This window comes from Oncorhynchus keta, chromosome 26 (assembly GCF_023373465.1).
Source record: "Oncorhynchus keta strain PuntledgeMale-10-30-2019 chromosome 26, Oket_V2, whole genome shotgun sequence".
In the NCBI taxonomy this organism is placed as follows: domain Eukaryota; kingdom Metazoa; phylum Chordata; class Actinopteri; order Salmoniformes; family Salmonidae; genus Oncorhynchus; species Oncorhynchus keta.
The window spans coordinates 39,989,280-40,015,310 of NC_068446.1; the positions used below are offsets into that span (position 1 = coordinate 39,989,280).

The 26,031-nt window shown below is 45.4% G+C and overlaps 1 protein-coding gene across 1 annotated transcript in view; it reads right to left on the bottom strand.

The window, feature by feature from the left end:
* The window catches only part of LOC118378820 (unconventional myosin-IXAa-like), a 311,583-nt gene that overhangs the window by 210,548 nt on the left and 75,004 nt on the right, over window positions 1–26,031 (bottom strand). The window contains 1 exon segment of the mRNA XM_052480840.1: window positions 23,147–24,133. Within this exon segment, the coding sequence (XP_052336800.1) occupies window positions 23,147–24,052 (906 nt within the window). The 5' untranslated portion in view covers window positions 24,053–24,133.

The following is a 26,031-nucleotide window of genomic DNA, read 5'->3' on the forward strand; positions in this document are numbered from 1 at the left end:
GGGTGTCTGTCTGTCTTAATGGGTGTCTGTTTGTCTGGGTGTCTGTCCGTCTGTCTGGGTGTCTGTCTGTCAGGTGTCTATTTGTCTGGGTGTCTGTCTGTCTGTCTGTCTGTCTGGGTGTGTCTGTCTGGGTGTCTGTCTGTCTTAATGGGTGTCTGTTTGTCTGTCTGTCTCTGTGTCTGTCTGTCTGAAACGTGTCTGTCTCTGTGTATGTCTGTCTGAAATGTGTCTGTCTCAGTGTCTGTCTGTCTGACGTGTGTTTGTCTCCGCGTATGTCTGTCTGACACATCTGTCTGATACGTGTCTGTCTAATACGTGTCTGTCTGATATCTGTCTGTCTGATACGTGTCTGTCTGTCTGATATCTGTCTGTCTGATACGTGTCTGTCTGATACGTGTCTGTCTGATACGTGTCTGTCTGTCTAATACGTGTCTGTCTGTCTAATACGTGTCTGTCTGATACGTGTCTGTCTGATACGTGTCTGTCTGTCTAATACGTGTCTGTCTGTCTAATACGTGTCTGTCTAATACGTGTCTGTCTGATACGTGTCTGTCTGATACGTGTCTGTCTGATACGTGTCTGTCTGTCTGATATGTGTCTGTCTGTCTGTCTGTCTCCATGTCTGTCTGACACGTCTGTCTCCATGTCTGTCTGTCTGTCCCCATGTCTGTCTGTCTGTCTCCATGTCTGTCTGACACGTCTGTCTCCATGTCTGTCTGATACGTGTCTGTCTGTCACGTGTCTGTCTGTCTGTCTGACACGTGTCTGTCTGTCTGTCTGTCTGTCTGTCTGACACGTGTCTGTCCGTCTGTCTGTCTGACACATGTCTGTCTCAGTGTCTGTCTGTCTAATACGTGTCTGTCTAATACGTGTCTGTCTGATACGTGTCTGTCTGTCTGATACGTGTCTGTCTGATACGTGTCTGTCTAATACGTGTCTGTCTGATACGTGTCTGTCTGTCTGATACGTGTCTGTCTGATACGTGTCTGTCTGATACGTGTCTGTCTGATACGTGTCTGTCTGTCTAATACGTGTCTGTCTGTCTAATACGTGTCTGTCTGATACGTGTCTGTCTGATACGTGTCTGTCTGTCTAATACGTGTCTGTCTGTCTAATACGTGTCTGTCTGATACGTGTCTGTCTGATACGTGTCTGTCTGTCTGATACGTGTCTGTCTGTCTAATACGTGTCTGTCTGTCTAATACGTGTCTGTCTAATACGTGTCTGTCTGATACGTGTCTGTCTGATACGTGTCTGTCTGATACGTGTCTGTCTGTCTGATATGTGTCTGTCTGTCTGTCTGTCTGTCTGTCTGTCTCCATGTCTGTCTGACACGTCTGTCTCCATGTCTGTCTGTCTGTCCCCATGTCTGTCTGTCTGTCTCCATGTCTGTCTGACACGTCTGTCTCCATGTCTGTCTGATACGTGTCTGTCTGTCACGTGTCTGTCTGTCTGTCTGACACGTGTCTGTCTGTCTGTCTGTCTGTCTGACACGTGTCTGTCCGTCTGTCTGTCTGACACATGTCTGTCTCAGTGTCTGTCTGTCTAATACGTGTCTGTCTAATACGTGTCTGTCTGATACGTGTCTGTCTGTCTGATACGTGTCTGTCTGATACGTGTCTGTCTGATACGTGTCTGTCTAATACGTGTCTGTCTGATACGTGTCTGTCTGTCTGATACGTGTCTGTCTGATACGTGTCTGTCTGATACGTGTCTGTCTAATACGTGTCTGTCTGATACGTGTCTGTCTGTCTGATACGTGTCTGTCTGATACGTGTCTGTCTGATACGTGTCTGTCTAATACGTGTCTGTCTGATACGTGTCTGTCTGTCTGATACGTGTCTGTCTGATACGTGTCTGTCTGATACGTGTCTGTCTAATACGTGTCTGTCTGATACGTGTCTGTCTGATACGTGTCTGTCTGATACGTGTCTGTCTGTCTGATATGTGTCTGTCTGTCTGTCTGTCTGTCTCCATGTCTGTCTGACACGTCTGTCTCCATGTCTGTCTGTCTGTCCCCATGTCTGTCTGTCTGTCTCCATGTCTGTCTGACACGTCTGTCTCCATGTCTGTCTGATACGTGTCTGTCTGTCACGTGTCTGTCTGTCTGTCTGACACGTGTCTGTCTGTCTGTCTGTCTGTCTGACACGTGTCTGTCCGTCTGTCTGTCTGACACATGTCTGTCTCAGTGTCTGTCTGTCTGACATGAGTCTATCTCCATGTCTGTCTCTACGTCTGTCTTTCTGAAACGTGTCTCCATGTCTGTCTGTAATGTGTCTGTCTGTCTCTGCCTGAAATGTGTCTGTCTGTGTCTGTCTGTCTCCATGTCTGTCTGTCTGTCTGATACGTGTCTGTCTCCATGTCTGTCTGTCTGTCTCCATGTCTGTCTGTCTGTCTCCATGTCTGTCTGTCTGTCTCCATGTCTGTCTGTCTGTCTCCATGTCTGTCTGTCTGTCTGATACGTGTCTGTCTCCATGTCTGTCTGTCTGTCTCCATGTCTGTCTGTCTGTCTCCATGTGTCTGTCTGTCTGATACGTGTCTGTCTCCATGTGTCTGTCTGTCTCCATGTCTGTCTGTCTGTCTCCATGTCTGTCTGTCTGTCTCCATGTCTGTCTCCATGTCTGTCTGTCTGATACGTGTCTGTCTCCATGTGTCTGTCTGACATGTCTGTCTCCATGTGTCTGTCTGTCTGATACGTGTCTGTCTCCATGTGTCTGTCTGTCTCCATGTCTGTCTGTCTGTCTCCATGTCTGTCTGTCTGTCTCCATGTCTGTCTGTCTGTCTGACACGTGTCTGTCTCCATGTCTGTCTGTCTGTCTCCATGTCTGTCTGTCTGTCTCCATGTCTGTCTGTCTGTCTCACATGTCTGTCTGTCTGTCTGTCTCCATGTCTGTCTGTCTGATACGTGTCTGTCTCCATGTGTCTGTCTCCATGTCTGTCTGATACGTGTCTGTCTCCATGTGTCTGTCTCCATGTCTGTCTGATACGTGTCTGTCTCCATGTGTCTGTCTCCATGTCTGTCTGATACGTGTGTGTCTCAGTGTCTGCCTGTCTGTCTCCATGTCTGTCTGATACGTGTGTGTCTCAGTGTCTGCCTGTCTGTCTCCATGTCTGTCTGTCTGACACGTGTCTGTCTCTGTGTCTCTGTCCACATATGGAGGGACCACGACTCTGGGTACAGCCCCATTCGTTTAAAAAGCACAGCCTATTTTTTACCACAGGGGCGACCAGCGATCCCGAAGGAATGCACAGTTCCAACGAGAACATAACGACTGGCTACTGTAAAACAGACCACATCCCAAAACCAACACACACACAGACCACTCAGGACCTTACAGCACACTCACTGTGTCACTGTAACTCACGTCATCCTAAATAAAAACCTACGGACAATAACAACAGTGTCTTAACACAGAGGCCATGGAGGTGTTTACTAGGAGGACGTACCAGGAAGTGTTCAAGGCTTTATGGAGTGACGGAAGTCACCGTTTCAAAGACATTCCTGGCCTATCGGTTTACAAAGGGGGTTAAATGGTGACAGGCGACGGACCAGGGAGGGGGCACTTGCATACAGTAGCATGGTAAAGGGTCAAAGGTCGTGGTGATTCTGAAAGGAAGGGAATGGTTCTAGTTGGACACATTTACCAGATTAAATAGAGTGATTTTGACTGCATTGAAAACTCATCAACATTTCACTAGCCACTGTAACTGAATCCCCCCTCCCCACTTATTCTCCTCTTCATCAGATCTCTCTCACTCCCTCTTACCCCCCTCCCCTTTCATCTGAGCTCCATCCCACATACCAACCCAGAAACATAGAAGGGGAGAGGAGAGGAGAGGAGAAAGGAGAGGAGAAAGGAGGAGAGGAGAAAGGAGGAGAGGAGAAGAGAGCAGAACAGAGGATGTCTCTCCTCTGCTGCTGGGAGAGACAGTGGAAGTGATGCTGTTGGGAGAGACGAGGAAGTAAAGCTGCTGGGAGAGACAGGAAGTGATGTTGGGCGAGACAGGGGAAGTGATGCTGCTGCTGGGAGAGACAGGACGTGATGCTGCTGCTGTTGGGAGAGATGAGGAAGTAAAGCTGCTGGGAGAAACAAGGAAGTAAAGCTGCTGGGAGAGACAGGAAGTGATGCTGGAAGAGACAGGGGAAGTGATGCTGCTGCTGCTGCTGGGAGAGACAGGGGAAGTGGTGCTGCTGATGGGAGAGACAGGGGGAAGTGATGCTGCTGCTGGGAGAGACAGGGGGAAGTGATGCTGCTGCTGGGAGAGACAGGGGAAGTGATGCTGCTGCTGGGAGAGACAGGGGGAAGTGATGCTGCTGCTGGGAGAGACAGGGGGAAGTGATGCTGCTGCTGGGTGAGACAGGGGGAAAGTGATGCTGCTGCTGGGAGAGACAGGGGGAAGTGATGCTGCTGCTGGGAGAGACAGGGGAAGTGATGCTGATGCTGGGAGAGACAGGGGGAAGTGATGCTGCTGCTGGGAGAGACAGGGGGAAGTGATGCTGCTGCTGGGAGAGACAGGGGGAAGTGATGCTGCTGTTGGGGGAGACAGGGGGAAGTGATGCTGCTGCTGGGGGAGACAGGGGGAAGTGATGCTGCTGCTGGGAGAGACGGGGGGAAGTGATGCTGCTGCTGGGAGAGACAGGGGGAAGTGATGCTGCTGCTGGGAGAGACAGGGGAAGTGATGCTGATGCTGGGAGAGACAGGGGGAAGTGATGCTGCTGCTGGGAGAGACAGGGGAAGTGATGCTGTTGCTGGGAGAGACAGGGGAAGTGATGCTGCTGCTGGGAGAGACAGGGGGAAGTGATGCTGTCAGAGGTACAGCTCTGGTTCTGTATAGTGCTATAGCTCATACATGGGGTTTATTACAGCTGCTATAGGATGGTCACACACACACACACGCACACACACACACACACACGCAGAGACACACACACACAGACACATGCAGACACACACACACACAGACACACACACACACGCAGACACACACACACACGCAGACACACACACACACAGACACATGCAGACACACACACACGCAGACACACACACACACACAGACACAAAGACACACGCAGACACACACACACACAGACACATGCAGACACACACACACACACACACACACACACACACACACACACACACACACACACACACACACACACACACACACACGCAGACACACGCAGACACACGCAGACACACACACACAGACACATGCAGACACACACACACGCAGACACACACACACACACACAGACACACAAAGACACATGCAGACACACACACACACACACACACATGCAGACACACACACACACACACACACACACACACACACACACACACACACACACACACACACACACACACACACACACACACACACACACACACACACACTCACGCAGACACACGCAGACACAAAGACACACGCAGACACAGACACTTCCCTCTAAACGACATATCCTAGGGCCAGCAACACCTGCTGATCTAGGGCTGTGTGTGGTGAAGAGACTGGTTCGACCACTCCACTGCGTTTCACTTCCCCCCTCTCTAACCAATCAGAACAGGGGACAATCTCAATAGCACATCTGTGTGGTTCATGACACTGCCTTGTTTCAAAGGCTATTGACAGTTTGAATTTGACTGTATATAAAACGATTTGTTTGAGAGACCTTGTGTCGGGCCTGTTGAAGCCTGACGGTTTCCCGAGTGTAGAAAGACTTGTGTTTTACAAAGAAGTGCAGTGAATAAAAACATGTTGATTCAGATTGTGTCGTTTATTGTGTTCAACAGGCCCACTTTTCAAAGACCCAGATGTTCCCATTGAATCTGTGATTCAGAAACGTGCAAAACACCATTGAGGGTCAAAGAACCTACTGTTGTTGCTTTTACCCCAGACGGAGTCTGTTGTGAGAAATATGAATCAATGTCTTGCCTGGCGAGTCTGGAAATATGAATCAATGTCTAGCCTGGCGAGTCTGGAAATATGAATCAATGTCTAGCCTGGCGAGTCTGGAAATATGAATCAATGTCTAGCCTGGCGAGTCTGGAAATATGAATCAATGTCTAGCCTGGCGAGTCTGGAAATATGAATCAATGTCTAGCCTGGCGAGTCTGGAAATATGAATCAATGTCTCGTCTCCCTCCCTCCCGTTATCTCTCCCCCTCCCTCCATCCCTCCCTCTCCCTCTCTTTATCCCTCCCTCCCGATATCTCTCCCTTTTCCCTCCCTCCCTCCCTCCCTCCCTCCCTCTCTTTATCCCTCCCTCCCTCCTGTTATCTCTCCCCCTCCCTCCCTCCCTCTCCCTCTCTTTATCCCTCCCTCCCTCCTGTTATCTCTCTCCCTCCCTCTCCCTCCCTCTCTTTATCCCTCCCTCCCTCCTGTTATCTCTCCCCCTCCCTCCCTCTCTTTATCCCTCCCTCCCTCCCTCTCCCTCTCTTTATCCCTCCCTCCCTCCTGTTATCTCTCCCCCTCCCTCCCTCTCCCTCTCTTTATCCCTCCCTCCTGTTATCTCTCCCCCTCCCTCCCTCTCCCTCTCTTTATCCCTCCCCCTCCTGTTATCTCTCCCCTCCCTCCCTCCCTCTCCCTCTCTTTATCCCTCCCTCCCTCCCTCTCCCTCTCTTTATCCCCCTCCCTCCTGTTATCTCTCCCCTCCCTGCCTCTCCCTCTCTTTATCCCTCCCTCCCTCCCTCTCCCTCTCTTTATCCCCCTCCCTCCTTTTATCTCTCCCCCTCCCTCCCTCTCCTCTCTTTATCCCTCCCTCCTGTTATCTCTCCCCCCCTCCCTCCCTCCCTCTCTTTATCCCTCCCTCCCTCCTGTTATCTCTCCCCTCCCTCCCCTCTCTTTATCCCTCCCTCCCTCTCACTCTCTTTATCCCTCCCTCCCTCCTGTTATCTCTCCCTCCCTCCCTCCCTGCCTCCCTCTCCCTCTCTTTATCCCTCCCTCCCTCCTGTTATCTCTCCCCCTCCCTCCCTCCCTCTCCCTCTCTTTATCCCTCCCTCCCTCCTGTTATCTCTCCCCCTCTCTCCCTCTCCCTCTCTTTATCCCTCCCTCCCTCCTGTTCTCTCCCCCTCCCTCCCTCTCCCTCTCTTTATCCCTCCCTCCTGTTATCTCTCCCCCTCCCTCCCTCTCCCTATCCCTCCCCCTCCCTCCCTCTCCCTCTCTTTATCTCTCCCCCCTCCCTCCCTCCCTCTCCCTCTCTTTATCTCTCCCTCCCTCTCCCTCTCTTTATCCCTCCCTCCCTCCTGTTATCTCTCCCCCCTCCCTCCCTCCCTCCCTCCCTCTCCATCTCTCCCTCCCTCCCTCCGTCCCTCCCGTTATCTCTCCCCCTCCCTCCATCCCTCCCTCTCCCTCTCTTTATCCCTCCCTCCCTCCCGATATCTCTCCCTTTCTCCCTCCCTCCCTCCCTCTCTTTATCCCTCCCTCCCTCCTGTTCTCTCCCCTCCCTCCCTCTCCCTCTCTTTATCCCTCCCTCCCTCCTGTTATCTCTATCCCTCCCTCCCTCTCCCTCCCTCTCTTTATCCCTCCCTCTCCCTCTCTTTATCCCTCCCTCCCTCCTGTTATCTCTCTCCCTCCCTCTCCCTCCCTCTCTTTATCCCTCCCTCCCTTCTGTTATCTCTCCCCCTCCCTCCCTCTCCCTCTCTTTATCCCTCCCTCCCTCCTGTTATCTCTCCCCCTCCCTCCCTCTCCCTCTCTTTATCCCTCCCTCCTGTTATCTCTCCCCCCTCCCTCCCTCTCCCTCTCTTTATCCCTCCCCCCTCCTGTTATCTCTCCCCTCCCTCCCTCCCTCTCCCTCTCTTTATCCCTCCCTCCCTCCCTCTCCCTCTCTTTATCCCCCCCTCCCTCCTTTTATCTCTCCCCCTCCATCCCTCTCTTTATCCCTCCCTCCTGTTATCTCTCCCCCCTCCCTCCCTCTTCCTCCCTCTCTTTATCCCTCCCTCCCTCCTGTTATCTCTCCCCCTCCCTCCCTCTCCCTCTCCCTCTCCCTCTCCCTCTCTTTATCCCTCCCTCCCTCCCTCTCCCTCTCTTTATCCCTCCCTCCCTCCTGTTATCTCTCCCCCTCCCTCCCTCTCCCTCTCTTTATCCATCCCTCCTGTTATCTCTCCCCCCTCCCTCCCTCTTCCTCCCTCTCTTTATCCCTCCCTCCCTCCTGTTATCTCTCCCCCTCCCTCCCTCTCCCTCTCTTTATCCCTCCCTCCCTCCCTCTCCCTCTCTTTATCCCTCCCTCCCTCCTGTTATCTCTCCCCTCCCTCCCTCCCTGCCTCCCTCTCCCTCTCTTTATCCCTCCCTCCCTCCTGTTATCTCTCCCCCTCACTCCCTCTCCCTCTCTTTATCCCTCCCTCACTCCTGTTCTCTCCCTCTCCCTCCCTCTCCCTCTCTTTATCCCTCCCTCCTGTTATCTCTCCCCCCTCCCTCCCTCTCCCTCTCTTTATCCCTCCCCAATCCCTCTCCCTCCCTCTCTTTATTTCTCCCTCCCTCCTGTTATCTCTCCCCCTCCCTCCCTCTCCCTCTCTTTATCCCTCCCTCCCTCCCTCTCCCTCCCTCTCTTTATTTCTCCCTCCCTCCTGTTATCTCTCCCCCTCCCTCCCTCTCCCTCTCTTTATCCCTCCGCCCTCCCTCCCTCCCTCCCTCTCTTTATCCCTCCCTCCCTCCTGTTATCTCTCCCCCTCCCTCCCTCTCCCTCTCTTTATCCCTCCCTCCCTCTCCATCTCTTTATCCCTCCCTCCCTCCTGTTATCTCTCCCCCTCCCTCCCCCTTTATCCCTCCCTCCCTCCTGTTATCTCTCCCCTCCCTCCCTCCCTCTCCCTCTCTTTATCCCTCCCTCCCTCTCCCTCTCTTTATCCCTCCCTCCCTCCTGTTATCTCTCCCCTCCCTCCTCTCTTTATCCCTCCCTCCTCCCTCTCCCTCTCTTTATCCCTCCCTCCCTCCTGTTATCTCTCCCCCTCCCTCCCTCTCCCTCTCTTTATCCCTCCCTCCCTCCTGTTATCTCTCCCCCTCCCTCCCTCTCTTTATCCCCCTGTTATCTCTCCCTCTCCCTCTCTTTATCCCTCCCTCCCTCCCTCTCCCTCTCTTTATCCCTCCCTCCTGTTATCTCTACCCCCTCCCTCCCTCTCCCTCTCTTTATCCCTCCCCCTCCTGTTATCTCTCCCCCCCTCCCTCCCTCCCTCTCCCTCCCTCCCTCTCTTTATCCCTCCCTCCCTCTCCCTCTCTTTATCCCTCCCTCCCTCCTGTTATCTCTCCCCCTCCCTCCCTCCCTCCCTCCCTCCCTCCCTCCCTCCTCCCTCTCCCTCTCTTTATCCCTCCCTCCCTCCTGTTATCTCTCCCCCTCCCCCTCCCTCTCTTTATCCCTCCCTCCCTCTCCCTCTCTTTATCCCTCCCTCCCTCCTGTTATCTCTCCCCCTCCCTCCCTCTCCCTCTCTTTATCCCTCCCTCCCTCCCTCTCTTTATCCCTCCCTCCCTCCTGTTATCTCTCCCCCTCCCTCCCTCTCTTTATCCCTCCCTCCTGTTATCTCTCCCCCATCCCTCCCTCCCCTCTCTTTATCCCTCCCCCTCCTGTTATCTCTCCCCTCCCTCCCTCTCCCTCTCTTTATCTCTCCCCCCTCCCTCCCTCCCTCCCTCCCTCTCCCTCTCTTTATCTCTCCCTCCCTCTCCCCTCTCTTTATCCCTCCCTCCCTCCTGTTATCTCTCCCCCCTCCCTCCCTCTCCATCTCTCCCTCCCTCCGTCCCTCTCTTTATCTCTCCCTCCCTAACCCATCTGTATCTCTCCTGCTTTCATCTCTATCTCTCCCTACCTCCCTCTCCCTCTCTTTATCCCTCCCTCCTGTTATCTCTCCCCCCTCCCTCCCTCTCTTTATCCCTCCCCCTCCTGTTATCTCTCCCCCTCCCTCCCTCTCCATCTCTCCCTCCCTCCCTCTGTCCCTCTCCATCCCTCCCTCCCTCTCCCTCCTGTTATCTCTCCCCTCCCTCCTCCCTCCCTCCCTCCCTCCCCCCCTCCTGTTATCTCTCCCCTCCCCTCCCTCCTCTCCCCTCTTTATCCCTCCCTCCCTCCTCTCTTTATCCCTCCCCTCCTGTTCTCTCCCCTACCTCCCTCCATCCCTCTCTTTATCTCTCCCTCCCTCTCTCCGTCCCTCTCTTTATCTCTCCCTCCCTAACCCATCTGTATCTCTCCTGCTCTCCATCTCTATCTCCCCCTACCTCCCTCTCTTTATCCCTCCCTCCCGTTATCCCTCCCTCCCTCCCTCTCCATCTCTCCCTCCCTCCATCCCTCTCCCTCTCTTTATCTCTCCCATCTTTATCTCTCCATCCCTCCCTCTTTACATTTCCCTCTCTTTTATCTCCCTTTCTCCCTCTCTTTTCATCTCTCCCCCTCTCTCACTCTCTCTTTAGCTCTCTCTAACTCTTTTCAGCGTTTCTTCCCTCGAGTATCGTGGCCCGTGCCAAAACATACCGGCTCTTCGAGTCAGGCGTGGCACTACACGGTCCAGCAGACACCAATCATGTCAGTGTGACAGCCCCGTTCGTTCTTCTCAAGGCGTGGCACTACTGCACTAATTTCTCATTGTCGGTGACGGCACACTGTTTCTAGTAGAAATCATAACTACAGTCAAACACAGCTCCGGCATTTACTTTAATCTATACTGCAATTAGTATTCAGACCCCTTGAGGCACAAAGGAAGGAAGCTGTATTTGTAAAACTGCTGGGTGACCATGACAACGAGCTGTGGGTGTGTTGGGACTGGCCTATCAGAGATTAAGCAACTTTGTTGGAGCCTGACAGGTGGTCCTTCAAAAGGTCACGTAATGCTACACGCTCAATCTGAGCAGCAGAAACAAGAGACTTCTACAGACCTTACAATATGTTTAACGCAGATTTAAAACAAATTACCCTTCCCTTTTGAAAAAGAACAGTGTTTTACAATAGCACCAAAAGACAACTTTGATTGATGATAGCTAGCTAGGCTAACTGGATAAAGTATTAGCTTGATTGATGATAGCTAGCTAGGCTAACTGGATAAAGTATTTGCTTGATTGATGATAGCTAGCTAGGCTAACTGGATAAAGTATTAGCTTGATTGATGATAGCTAGCTAGGCTAACTGGATAAAGTTTGTGAGGTCACCGCTGCAGAGTGCAGATCCAATTCGCTAAGTCATTCCCAGATGGAACTGCTGTCCAATTAAAACGCCTAATAGCTTTAATCTCATCTGAATATGATTGGCCGGTCACCAAGTTAGCAGGCCCAGATGAAATCAAGCCCATTTTGCGAATCAATTCCCTGCACTGGGCCATTTCATTCCAGCTGTGTTTGTGTGGGTGTGGTGCATTTGCCAAGTCTGTGGCATGAGGACATAAAGTTTGACTTACTGAGGTAACAGAGCCCAAGCCTGACTTTCACTGCACTGAACACCGAAATGGACACGCATAGGTTACTGTATACTAGGGATGGGGGGGTCGATACAGCAGAGTATCGCACAATTAATTCTGATAATATTATATTGATTATATGACCCCAAGTAACGATTCCCTTTATTTTGCTATGTAGTTAACGTTAGCTAGCGCTAGTCGGCTGTACCTGAGCCAAAACTCCAGGATTTCTACAGGTTGGCCTCAATCTTCTTTTTAAACGTTAAGGCAACACGTTTTCAGCTCCTTTTATTTACAAGGCTGATCAAAACTAGTTCTCACATGGCTCTTCTGTCTCTCTGCAGCAGACATATAGTGAGCGAAATATGTTTGGAATATCGAATTGCAATAAAAAAAATCGGTAGAACATATCGTATCGGCACCTAAGCATCATGATAATATCGTGTAGTGAGGTCCCTGTCAATTCCAAGTCCGACCAAACACCACATCTTTGAAGAGATGAGATCTTACTGAACTCCCACACCGAGCAAGCAGTTCTCTCACATGAATAACTACACATCAACACAACAGCGACCGTTGGAGAAGTCGACTGTGATAACACATTTGTTTAATTCATGAATAACTTCATGAATATATTCATGAATAACTACACATCAACACAACAGCGACCGTTGGAGAAGTCGACTGTGATAACACATTTGTTTAATTCATGCCGGTTGCACAACATACACGCCTGAGTCTGAATAGAACTCGGTAGAATAACAAAACAAAGATGATTGTGTACAGTACAGCCGAATAAGAGATTACATATCTTCAGTGATAACCCACCCCCTCAAAAAATATGAGCTGTGTTTGTTGACACAACAAATGGTTAAGTGTCCAGAAATCAGACTTCAACCATCTTGTAGAAGAGCAATGAGGCCGAGAGGACGGCTAAGGGAGACAACGATACAGTGTTGAATGAACATCGTCCAGTCTGTTTCCTGTCGAAGCTATGCTAACGTAACAACTGTTAGTACACCGCTACGTTACATGTATACTGTACGTTTTCCGGAGAGGGACAAAAGGGGAATGTTACAGAGAGAGAGAGAGGCGGGATGAGTATAATCCAAGGGACAGACGTTGGACTCCCATTGGAGAGCGTGTGGTGTGCTAGGGATATGGCTAACAGAGAGACGTGCTAACAAGAACACATGAGAACGGAGTTAAATTATTAGCCAAAACCAGGCTAACGCTAGCACTCACAGAGACAGCCTGTTTTGCTTTGGCCAATCTTATGAAATGGGGAGCACTAGCTATCCTAGATGGCAGGGGTTGAGGGTAGCAGAATGCTGGGACCGAAAAACAAACTAAAGATAACTCATGTAAAATATACTGTGTCTGTAAAAATGTATATAGTATGTATAAGCTGGAAGTAGAAGCCTAAGTGTTGTTGTTCATTATTTTACTCCAATTATGGGAGAGGTGGTAGGGTTAGTTAAAAATAATGAAGAAGGAACTTATATTTAAAAAAAAATATATATATATATATATATATATATATATATATATATATATATATATATATATATATATATATATATATATGGGGGAGAGGATAGAGAGAGAGAGAGAGAGAGAGAGAGAGAGAGAGAGAGAGAGAGAGAGAGAGAGAGAGAGAGAGAGAGAGAGAGAGAGAGAGAGAGGAGAGAGAGAGAGAGAGATGGGGGAGAGGATAGAGAGAGAGAGAGAGATGGGGGAGAGGATAGGATAGAGAGAGAGAGAGAGAGAGAGAGAGAGAGAGAGAGAGAGAGAGAGAGAGAGAGATGGGGAGAGGATAGAGAGAGATGGGGAGAGGATATATATATATATATATATAGAGAGAGAGAGAGAGAGAGAGAGAGAGAGAGAGAGAGAGAGAGAGAGAGAGAGAGGAGAGAGAGAGAGAGAGATGGGGGAGAGGATAGAGAGAGAGATAGAGAGAGAGAGAGACAGATGGGGAGAGGATAGAGAGAGAGAGAGAGAGAGAGAGAGAGAGAGAGAGAGAGAGAGAGAGAGAGAGGATAGAGAGATGGGGAGAGGATAGAAGTGTATGTGTGGATAGGTTCATTTAAAAAGTCAGTTAAGAACAAATTCTTATTTACAACGCTCTAACCACTAGGCTTCCTGTTGCCTCATGTGCACGTTCAATGTAAAGAGTAGTATATGAACACCCTTAACCAGCACCACCAGGAAGTAGTTAGCATCAGCAACACAAGCCTCAGCTGCCAAAAACTCTCCAAAAAACTCCAACATACAACCACCGACACTGGGCGATAAGCAATCTCACAGTGCAAACACTTAATATTATCCCAGGGCACTCCAACATCAGCAGCTCGTTATACATTAACTAGACCCGTCAGAGGAGCATTCGACGAAGGCAAACAGGCCTGTAATTGGCATGACTATAATGGAGGCCGGCCAGAAGAGTCACTCTAGTAGTTGTAAATCGGTGACCTTTTTACCCCAAACTGCTTTCCACTCTGATCCAGCTCAGTGGGGCAAAGAATGTCAAGCCTTAAGGTTATATTTTGAACCTTTATTTAGCTAGGCAAGTCAGTTAAGAACAAATTCTTATCTTACACAATGATAGCCTAGGAACAGTGGGTTAACTGTCTTGTTGAAGGGCAGAACCACAGATTTTTACCTTATCAGCGCGGAGATTCGATCTAGCAACTTTTCAGTTACTGGCCCAACGCTCTAACCACTAAGTCACCTGCTGCCCCATGTTTCCCATGGGTATTCACAGTCAGCCCCTGATACCTCCTAGAGTAGGGTGAAGTTGCCCCCTGAGTTGGGATTGGGGGAGGGGAAGCTGATCCTAGATCTATACCCATGGGAAACTAGGGCTGGGCGGTAGACCGTATTTGACTATGTACTGGAAATTGATGGACCGTTTTGTGTTTTTACTTGAACTTTTATAACGGTATTTCAAAGTTTGGTTTGTTAAATGTGATACACCACTCTGGCGTGTTTAAATGTCTGTTTTTATACTTTACTACCGGAGTAGTCTTGCTCGGTCTTCTCTTGCATGCCTCTTCCCCAAGACCTGCCCCCCTGTCACCATGCCGTTCACTCCGTCTCCATGGTCACAGGCAACAAGATGTTGGTGGTCACTTTACTTCTTAATATAAATACACAAACGTTCTAGAATTACACTATTAGTTTGTTTTTCTTACATCTGCAAACAGCTAGTTTGTCTTTTCTTAACAATTTGTGGCTAAAATAAATCACGTTAGCCCGCTAATGCTAATCGCTAGTTAGCTGGCTAGCTACATGTACAAAGAGTCTTAGCCAACGTAGCAGCCTGATAGCAGTGCTGGTGTAGGCCTAGATCAGCAAGGTGTTTGTATCTTCTAAATCCCAGCGGAATAGGTGAAGCATGAATAACAAATGAGTGCAGGCAATGCAGAAATGTATTTTTTGGTTGGTCGGATTGAACAGTATAAAACAAATCAGAATGAAGAAAGCCCCACTTATAATTTATCTGCATACCCTAAGGTCATATAAAACATAAAATACCGTCATAAATGTGAAGAAAAATGGTGCTATGATATTTTGGCCATATGGCCTAGCTCTAGAGGAAACCCGGAGCGATACATTCTCCAATCCATACGGTTGCTGTCTATCAAAGGGAGACCTGGATGTTCAGCTGGTTAACGGGACCAATTGAATGTCATTACTACCGACTACTTTATTCAAGGCTTGTTATCTTCTACCTAGAAAACAGGAAGTTGTTATATTTTACCTATAAAAAGGGAAGTTATCTTTTACCTATAAAACGAGAAGTTGTCGTCGTCTACCTATAAAACAGGAAGTTGTCATCTTCTATCTATAGAACAGGAAGTTGTCGACTTCCACCTATAGAACAGAAAGTTGTCATCGTCTACCTATAGAACAGGAAGTTGTCATCTTCTACCTATAGAACAAGAAGTTGTCATCATCTACCTATAGAACAGGAAGTTGTCATCGTCTACCTATAGAACAGGAAGTTGTCATCTTCAACCTATAGAACAAGAAGTTGTCATCATCTACCTATAGAACAGGAAGTTGTCATCTTCTACCTATAGAACTGGAAGTTGTCATCGTCTACCTATAGAACAAGAATGTGTCATCTTCTACCTATAGAACAGGAAGTTGTTATCTTCTACCTATAGAACAAGAATGTGTCATCTTCTACCTAGAACAGGAAGTTGTTATCTTCTACCTATAGAACAGGAAGTTGTTATCTTCTACCTATAGAACAGGAAGTTGTTATCTTCTACCTATAGAACAGGAAGTTGTTATCTTCTACCTATAGAACAGGAAGTTGTCATCGTCTACCTATAGAACAAGAATGTGTCATCTTCTACCTATAGAACAGGAAGTTGTTATCTTCTACCTATAGAACAGGAAGTTGTTATCTTCTACCTATAGAACAGGAAGTTGTTATCTTCTACCTATAGAACAGAACAGTCTACCTATAGAAGTTGTTAGAACAAGAATCTTCTACCTATAGAACAAGAATGTGTCATCTTCTACCTATAGAACAGGAAGTTGTTATCTTCTACCTATAGAACAGGAAGTTGTTATCTTCTACCTATAGAACAGGAAGTAGGCCTAGAAGACCAATTGGCTAGAAAAGCACACAGTCAGGTTAACTGTTATTGAGTTATTCTTTATTTTACAGTACTTTAATTGTAAGGAATGTGGTTTATTCTAAAAGAGAGATCAAATAAACTTAATGATTTGTTCACTAATGTATTGCTCTTCGTGCTCAGTTTCACAGTCTAATATGGCTCAATGAGTCTGCTTGTTCTATTGACAGAGATGCTATCATCAGAGAGATAGTGGACATGCCTGCTCTGAGACAGATACAAGGTCCTGGTGTTGCTCCCTTTCCCTTTCCCTTCCCCCTCTTCCTCCACACAGAAGCTCAGAAGTTCAGTTCCCACCCCTCAGCAAGGTGATTGATGAACAAACATGTTTACAATTACTCTTATCAAAACTGTTTTTTAGATAAAAGAGCAGCCACATTGGCATTGAGAGCCTAAGAGGTGTTCAGATTCACCTATGTCAAATATCTACTGGTTCACACGAGGTCAGTGACATATTACTCGCCTCGAGGATGCTAACAGCGGGAAATAAGCCTTAGACAACAACAGTTATGCGCTAACAAGATCCATCACAAGGTCCCCAGACATTTTAAAACTGTACGTTTTTGTCTATTTTCTTTCAACAGAAGATATCCGGGAAGATTGGACCAAAATAAAGTATTGTAATTCTTCACAAAAAATACAGTTTTATATCTTTATGTTTGAAGCCTGAAATGTGGCAAAAGGTCGCAAAGTTCAAGGGGGCCGAATACTTTCGCAAGGCACTGTAAATGCTTCAGAGTTCAAGTAACATACACATCTCAACATCAACTGTTCAGAAGAGACTGCGTGAAATCAGGCATTCATGGTTGAATTGCTGCAAAGAAAGCACTACTAAAGGACACCAACAAGAAGAAGAGACTTGCTTGGGCCAATAAACAAGAGCGATGGACATTAGACCGGTGGAAATCTATCCGTTGGTCTGATGAGTCCAAATTTGAGATTTTTGGTTCCAACCGCCGTGGAACCAAAAGTGAGATGTGAGATGCAGAGTGAACGGATGATCTACACATGTGTGGTTCCCACCGTGAAGCATGGAGGAGGAGGTGTGATGGTGCTTTGCTGGTGACACTGCCTTTGATTTATTTTGAAGGCAAACTTAACCAGCATCGCTACCACAGCATTCTGCAGAGATAAGCCATCCCATCTGCCTTGCGCTTAGTGGGACTGTCATTTGCTTTTCAACAGGACAATGACCCAACAGGCGGTGTAAGAGCTACTTGACCAAGAAGGAGAGTGATGGAGTGCTGCATCAGATGACCTGGCTTCCATAATCACCCAACCTCAACCCAATTGAGATAGTTTGGGATGAGTTGGACCACAGATTGAAGGAAAAGCAGCCAACAAGTGCTCAGAAGCTGGTTGAGAGAATGCCAAGAGTGAGCAAAGCTGTCATCAAGGCAAAGGGTGGCTTCTTTTTTGGCTACACTTTTTTGGTTACTATATGATTCCATATGTGTTATTTCATAGTTCTGATGTCTTCACTATTATTCTACAATGTAGAAAATAGTCAAAATAAAGAAAAACCCTTGAATGAGTAGGTGTGTCAAAACCTTTGACTGGTACTGTATGTAAAATGAGCCCTTTGGTAGTCCTAGGCCTTTTCATACATCCAAATCAAAACGCTAATCCAAAATCCATTATTGACTCTGAATCCCATCTGTATTAGGCAATGGTGCATTAAGGTTTTCAAACACTATAAAATGTCCAAGCACAGATCCTTGCAATAGCAGATAAATATAGGTTCTGCCATGTCGAGACGACCCAATCTGGAATACAAAACATGACTACAATTCACAGTGACATGCTTCGTCTCATGCTTAAAATATATACTGCTGCTAGTGAAACATCCTATTTACAGGGCTTTCATAATGCACTTCCTCTTTGTAACCATGACATATTATGCCCCCCTCCCACTTCCCTATGCCTCTGCTTTTTTGGTCCTCCAATAATCTGTATCGGCATCCGCGTTGAAAAATCAGAATCGGTCGACCTCTAATCCTAACATATCCTTAAATATACTATCCTTACATATACTATCCTAACATATCCTTAAATATACTATCATTACATATACTATCCTATACTATCCTAACATATCCTTTCATATAACATCCTTACATATCCTTACATATCCTTTCATATAACATCCTTACATATCCTTTCATATACTATCCTTACATATCCTTTCATATACTATCCTAACATATCCTTTCATATAACATCCTTACATATCCTTACATATCCTTTCATATAACATCCTTACATATCCTTTCATATACTATCCTTACATATCCTTTCATATACTATCCTAACATATCCTTTCATATAACATCCTTACATATACTTTCATATACCATCCTTACATATCCTTTCATATAACATCCTAACATATCCTTACATATGCTATCCTAACATATCCTTTCATATAACATCCTTACATATCCTTTCATATCCTTTCATATAACATCCTTACATATCCTTACATATGCTATCCTAACATATCCTTTCATTTACCGTCCTTACATATCCTTTCATATACTATCCTAACATATCCTTTCATATAACATCCTTACATATCCTTTCATATACCATCCTTACATATCCTTTCATTTACCGTCCTTACATATCCTTTCATATACTATCCTAACATATCCTTTCATATAACATCCTTACATATCCTTTCATATACTATCCTAACATATCCTTTCATATAACATCCTTACATATCCTTTCATATACCATCCTTACATATCCTTACATATACCATCCTAACATATCTTTTCATATAACATCCTTACATATCCTTTCATATACTATCCTAACATATCCTTTCATATACCATCCTTACATATCCTTACATATGCTATCCTAACATATCCTTTCACATACCATCCTTACATATCCTTACATATCCTTTCATATACCATCCTTACATATCCTTTCATATACTATCCTTACATATCCTTTCATATAACATCCTTACATATCCTTACATATCCTTTCATATACCATCCTTACATATCCTTTCATATACTATCCTTACATATCCTTTCATATAACATCCTTACATATCCTTTCATTTACCATCCTTACATATCCTTTCATATACTATCCTAACATATCCTTTCATATACCATCCTTACATATCCTAACATATCCTTTCATATAACATCCTTACATATCCTTTCATATACCATCCTTACATATCCTTTCATATACCATCCTAACATATCCTTTCATATACCATCCTAACATATCCTTTCATATAACATCCTTACATATCCTTTCATATACCATCCTAACATATCCTTTCATATACTATCCTTACATATCCTTACATATCCTTTCATTTACCATCCTTACATATCCTTACATATACCATCCTAACATATCTTTTCATATAACATCCTTACATATCCTTTCATATAACATCCTTACATATCCTTTCATATAACATCCTTACATATCCTTTCATATACTATCCTTACATATCCTTACATATACTATCCTAACATATCCTTTCATATACCATCCTTACATATCCTTTCATACACCATCCTTACATATCCTAACATATCCTTTCATATAACATCCTTACATATCCTTTCATATACTATCCTTACATATCCTTACATATGCTATCCTAACATATCCTTTCATATAACATCCTTACATATACCATCCTAACATATCCTTTCATATACCATCCTTACATATCCTTTCATATAACATCCTTACATGTCCTTACATATCCTTTCATATACTATCCTTACATATCCTTACATATGCTTTCATATACTATCCTAACATATCCTTACATATGCTATCCTAACATATCCTTACATATGCTATCCTTACATATCCTTTCATTTACCATCCTTACATATCCTTTCATATACTATCCTAACATATCCTTTCATATACCATCCTTTCATATATCCTTACATATCCTATCCTACATATCCTTTCATATATACATCCTTACATATCCTTTCATATACTATCCTAACATATCCTTTCATATACCATCCTTACATATCCTTACATATCCTTTCATATACCATCCTAACATATCCTTACATATACCATCCTTAAATATCCTTTCATATACTATCCTTACATATCCTTTCATATACTATCCTTACATATCCTTACATATGCTTTCATATACTATCCTAACATATCCTTACATATGCTATCCTAACATATCCTTACATATGCTATCCTTACATATCCTTTCATTTACCATCCTTACATATCCTTTCATATACTATCCTAACATATCCTTTCATATACCATCCTTACATATCCTTACATATCCTTTCATATAACATCCTTACATATCCTTTCATATACTATCCTAACATATCCTTTCATATACCATCCTTACATATCCTTACATATCCTTTCATATACCATCCTAACATATCCTTACATATACCATCCTTAAATATCCTTTCATATACTATCCTTACATATCCTTTCATATACTATCCTAACATATCCTTTCATATACCATCCTTACATATCCTTACATATCCTTTCATATAACATCCTTACATATCCTTTCATATACTATCCTAACATATCCTTTCATATACCATCCTTACATATCCTTTACATACATCATATACATCCTTACATATCCTTACATATGCTATCCTTACATATCCTTTCATATACCATCCTAACATATCCTTACATATACCATCCTTAAATATCCTTTCATATACTATCCTTACATATCCTTTCATATACCATCCTAACATATCCTTTCATATACTATCCTTACATATCCTTACATATCCTTACATATACCATCCTAACATATCCTTACATATGCTATCCTAACATATCCTTTCATATACCATCCTTACATATCCTTTCATTTACCATCCTTAAATATCCTTTCATATAACATCCTAACATATCCTTTCATATACCATCCTTACATATCCTTACATATCCTTTCATATAACATCCTTACATATCCTTTCATATACTATCCTAACATATCCTTTCATATAACATCCTTACATATCCTTACATATCCTTTCATATACCATCCTTACATATCCTTACATATACCATCCTAACATATCCTTACATATGCTATCCTAACATATCCTTTCATATAACATCCTTACATATCCTTACATATCCTTACATATACCATCCTAACATATCCTTACATATCCTTTCATATAACATCCTTACATATCCTTTCATATACCATCCTTACATATCCTTACATATGCCATCCTTACATATCCTTTCATATACCATCCTTAAATATCCTTTCATATAACATCCTTACATATCCTTTCATATACCATCCTTACATATCCTTACATATACCATCTTTACATATCCTTTCATATACCATCCTTACATATCCTTTCATATACCATCCTTACATATCCTTTCATATACCATCCTTACATATCCTTATATATAACATCCTTACATATCCTTACATATCCTTACATATAACATCCTTACATATCCTTTCATATACCATCCTTACATATCCTTATATATAACATCCTAACATATCCTTACATATCCTTTCATATAACATCCTTACATATCCTTTCATATACCATCCTTACATATCCTTTCATATAACATCCTTACATATGCCATCCTTACATATCCTTTCATATACCATCCTTACATATCCTTTCATATAACATCCTTACATATGCCATCCTTACATATCCTTTGATATACCATCCTTACATATCCTTTCATATACCATCCTTACATATCCTTTCATATACCATCCTTAAATATCCTTTCATATACTATCCTTACATATCCTTTCATATACCATCCTTACATATCCTTTCATATAACATCCTTACATATGCCATCCTTACATATCCTTTCATATACCATCCTAACATATCCTTTCATATACCATCCTTACATATCCTTCCATATACCATCCTTACATATCCTTACATATAACATCCTAACATATCCTTTCATATAACATCCTTACATATCCTTTCATATACCATCCTTACATATCCTTTCATATACCATCCTTAAATATCCTTTCATATACTATCCTTACATATCCTTTCATATACCATCCTTACATATGCCATCCTTACATATCCTTTCATATACCATCCTAACATATCCTTTCATATACCATCCTTCCATATCCTTCCATATACCATCCTTCCATATCCTTCCATATACCATCCTTACATATCCTTACATATAACATCCTAACATATCCTTTCATATAACATCCTTACATATCCTTTCATATACCATCCTTACATATCCTTTCATATACCATCCTTACATATCCTTTCATATACCATCCTTAAATATCCTTTCATATACTATCATTACATATCCTTTCATATACTATCCTTACATATACTTTCATTTACTATCCTTACATATCCTTTGATATACCATCCTTACATATCCTTTCATATACCATCCTTACATATCCTTTCATATACCATCCTTAAATATCCTTTCATATACTATCCTTACATATCCTTTCATATACTATCCTTACATATACTTTCATATACTATCCTTACATATCCTTTGATATACCATCCTTACATATCCTTTCATATACCATCCTTACATATCCTTTCATATAACATCCTTACATATCCTTTCATATACCATCCTTACATATCCTTTCATATACCATCCTTACATATGCCATCCTTACATATCCTTTCATATACCATCCTAACATATCCTTTCATATACCATCCTTCCATATCCTTCCATATACCATCCTTACATATCCTTACATATAACATCCTAACATATCCTTTCATATACCATCCTTACATATCCTTTCATATACCATCCTTACATATCCTTTCATATACCATCCTTACATATCCTTACATGCAGCATCTCTACTCGTCTTTCTAGGTTAATACAGTCAGCAGTTATGACCTAGATTTCACAACACATCGATCACGTTCATTCTTGTGTATGCTGAGTTGCAGTCTCCCCACACACACACACACACACACACACACACACACACACACACACACACACACACACACACACACACACACATTATCCCCCCCACGACCGTCAACAAACCAATCACAACCTTACCTCTAACACAGGCCCCGCCCCCAGGATGATCTGCTCCACCCCACTGGCGAATCCCTTCTGGCTGAGGGCGGTCAGGTGATGAATCAGGAAGTTGGTGCTCTGGGTCTTTCCCGAGCCGCTCTCTCCAGAGATGACGATGCACTGGTTCCTCCGCCGCTGCAGCATGGCGTGGTAGGCCACATCCGCCACGGCGTAGATGTGCGGCTCCAGGTCTCCCAGAGCGTGGTTGTCGTACATCTTGACGTACTTAGGGTTGTAGATGGGTAGGAACTGGAAGGGGTTGATGACGATGAGGATGGAGCCGACGTAGGTGTAGATCTTCTCCTGCCGGAAGCGCGAGCGGAGGCTCTCCAGCAGGGCGTGCTCCGTCAGCTCAGGGAGAGCGCACAGGTCGGCCGGGTGCTCGCCCCCTGCGGGCTGGGGCAAGAAACCCCGTTCCACCATGCGGCGGCGCTCCTCGGTCACGCGCAGCCACATCTGGAGACTGCCTCCATAATGGATGGAACCGTCCAGGTTCTTCTCTCGGAGAAGGAAGCGGTAGTCCTCCCCACTGCCCAGGCCACAGCGATTCTCTAGGGCGTTGCGGGGCCACAGCATCATCCGCTGGACTGGGCAGTCACTGGGGTTGAGGATCCACTCCTCCCCGCCGAACTCCTTCACCTCGGCTAGCACGTAGCATTTGGTACGGTCCAGGCTCAGACGCTCCAGCAGGCGCTCGATGGCCTCGGCAGCAGTGGTGTTCTTGCGGGCGCCCACAGGACAGTAGATGGTGCCCTCGGCCAGGGCGCCAGGGTAGATGCGCAGGGTGAACTCCTGGTCCTCCAGGCGCCGCCGCATGCTGCCGCTGGCCGTGATAGCCGCCAAATTGTCGCTAGCATAGCCGCAGCCGCCATCTTGAAGACTCATCGTGGAGAAGCAGGTCCCATCAGCACTGGCTGATGCTGGGAGTTGTTCTCTGGACCGGGGGACTGACTCAGGACATTCCAGCTGAGAATATAATTAAAATAGAGAGAGTTTAGAGGAGGCAGGCAACACAATGACATCATACACGATCACGGACACAATGACATCATACACAGTCAGGGACACAATGACATCATATACGGTCAAGGACACTATGGCTTCATACAGTATTGATGAACAACATGAGGGAAGAGGAGGTTCCATGAGGGAAGTGATGGTTCCATGAGGGAAGAAGAGGTTCCATGAGGGAAGTGATGGTTCCATGAGGGAAGAGGAGGTTCCATGAGGGAAGAGGAGGTTTCATGAGGGAAGTGATGGTTCCATGAGGGAAGAGGAGGTCCATTGAGGGAAGAGGAGGTTCCATAAGGGAAGTGATGGTTCCATAAGGGAAGAGGAGGTTCCATGAGGGAAGAGGAGGTTCCATGAGGGAAGAGGAGGTTCCATGAGGGAAGAGGAGGTTCCATGAGGGAAGTGATGGTTCCATGAGGGAAGAGGAGGTTCCATGAGGGAAGAGGAGGTTCCATGAGGGAAGAGGAGGTTCCATGAGGGAAGAGGACGTTCCATGAGGGAAGAGGACGTTCCATGAGGGAAGAGGACGTTCCATGAGGGAAGAGGATGTTCCATGAGGGAAGAGGATGTTCCATGAGGGAAGAGGAGGTTCCATGAGGGAAGAAGAGATCCAGACAGCAAAGTATGTCTGTTCTAAATCATGTGACAGTGACACATGACATGTTGTGTGTCATAGTCAAAATAACTAGTATCTCGTTTAGGAAAAAGTCCCAAAACAGATAGTAAAACAGATAGTAAAACCAGGAAAGCCAGATAACAAGCCCAGAGGCAGTAAAAGCCGTCAGACATTTCTAAGTCACTGGGCCTGGCTTATCTGAGCCATGGACTGTGTGTGCTTATCTGAGCCATGGACTGTGTGTGCTTATCTGAGCCATGGACTGTGTGTGCTTATCTGAGCCATGGACTGTGTGTGCTTATCTGAGCCATGGACTGTGTGTGCTTATCTGAGCCATGGACTGTGTGTGCTTATCTGAGCCATGGACTGTGTGTGCTTATCTGAGCCATGGACTGTGTGTTCTTATCTGAGCCATGGACTGTGTGTGCTTATCTGAGCCATGGACTGTGTGTGCTTATCTGAGCCATGGACTGTGTGTGCTTATCTGAGCCATGGACTGTGTGTTCTTATCTGAGCCATGGACTGTGTGTGCTTATCTGAGCCATGGACTGTGTGTGCTTATCTGAGCCATGGACTGTGTGTGCTTATCTGAGCCATGGACTGTGTGTGCTTATCTGAGCCATGGACTGTGTGTGCTTATCTGAGCCATGGATGTGCTTATCTGAGCCATGGACTGTGCTTATCTGAGCCATGGACTGTGTGTTCTTATCTGAGCCATGGACTGTGTGTGCTTATCTGAGCCATGGACTGTGTGTGCTTATCTGAGCCATGGACTGTGTGTGCTTATCTGAGCCATGGACTGTGTGTGCTTATCTGAGCCATGGACTGTGTGTGCTTATCTGAGCCATGGACTGTGTGTGCTTATCTGAGCCATGGACTGTGTGTGCTTATCTGAGCCATGGACTGTGTGTGCTTATCTGAGCCATGGACTGTGTGTGCTTATCTGAGCCATGGACTGTGTGTGCTTATCTGAGCCATGGACTGTGTGTGCTTATCTGAGCCATGGACTGTGTGTGCTTATCTGAGCCATGGACTGTGTGTGCTTATCTGAGCCATGGACTGTGTGTGCTTATCTGAGCCATGGACTGTGTGTGCTTATCTGAGCCATGGACTGTGTGTGCTTATCTGAGCCATGGACTGTGTGTGCTTATCTGAGCCATGGACTGTGTGTGCTTATCTGAGCCATGGACTGTATGTTCTTATCTGAGCCATGGACTGTGTGTGTGTGCTTATCTGA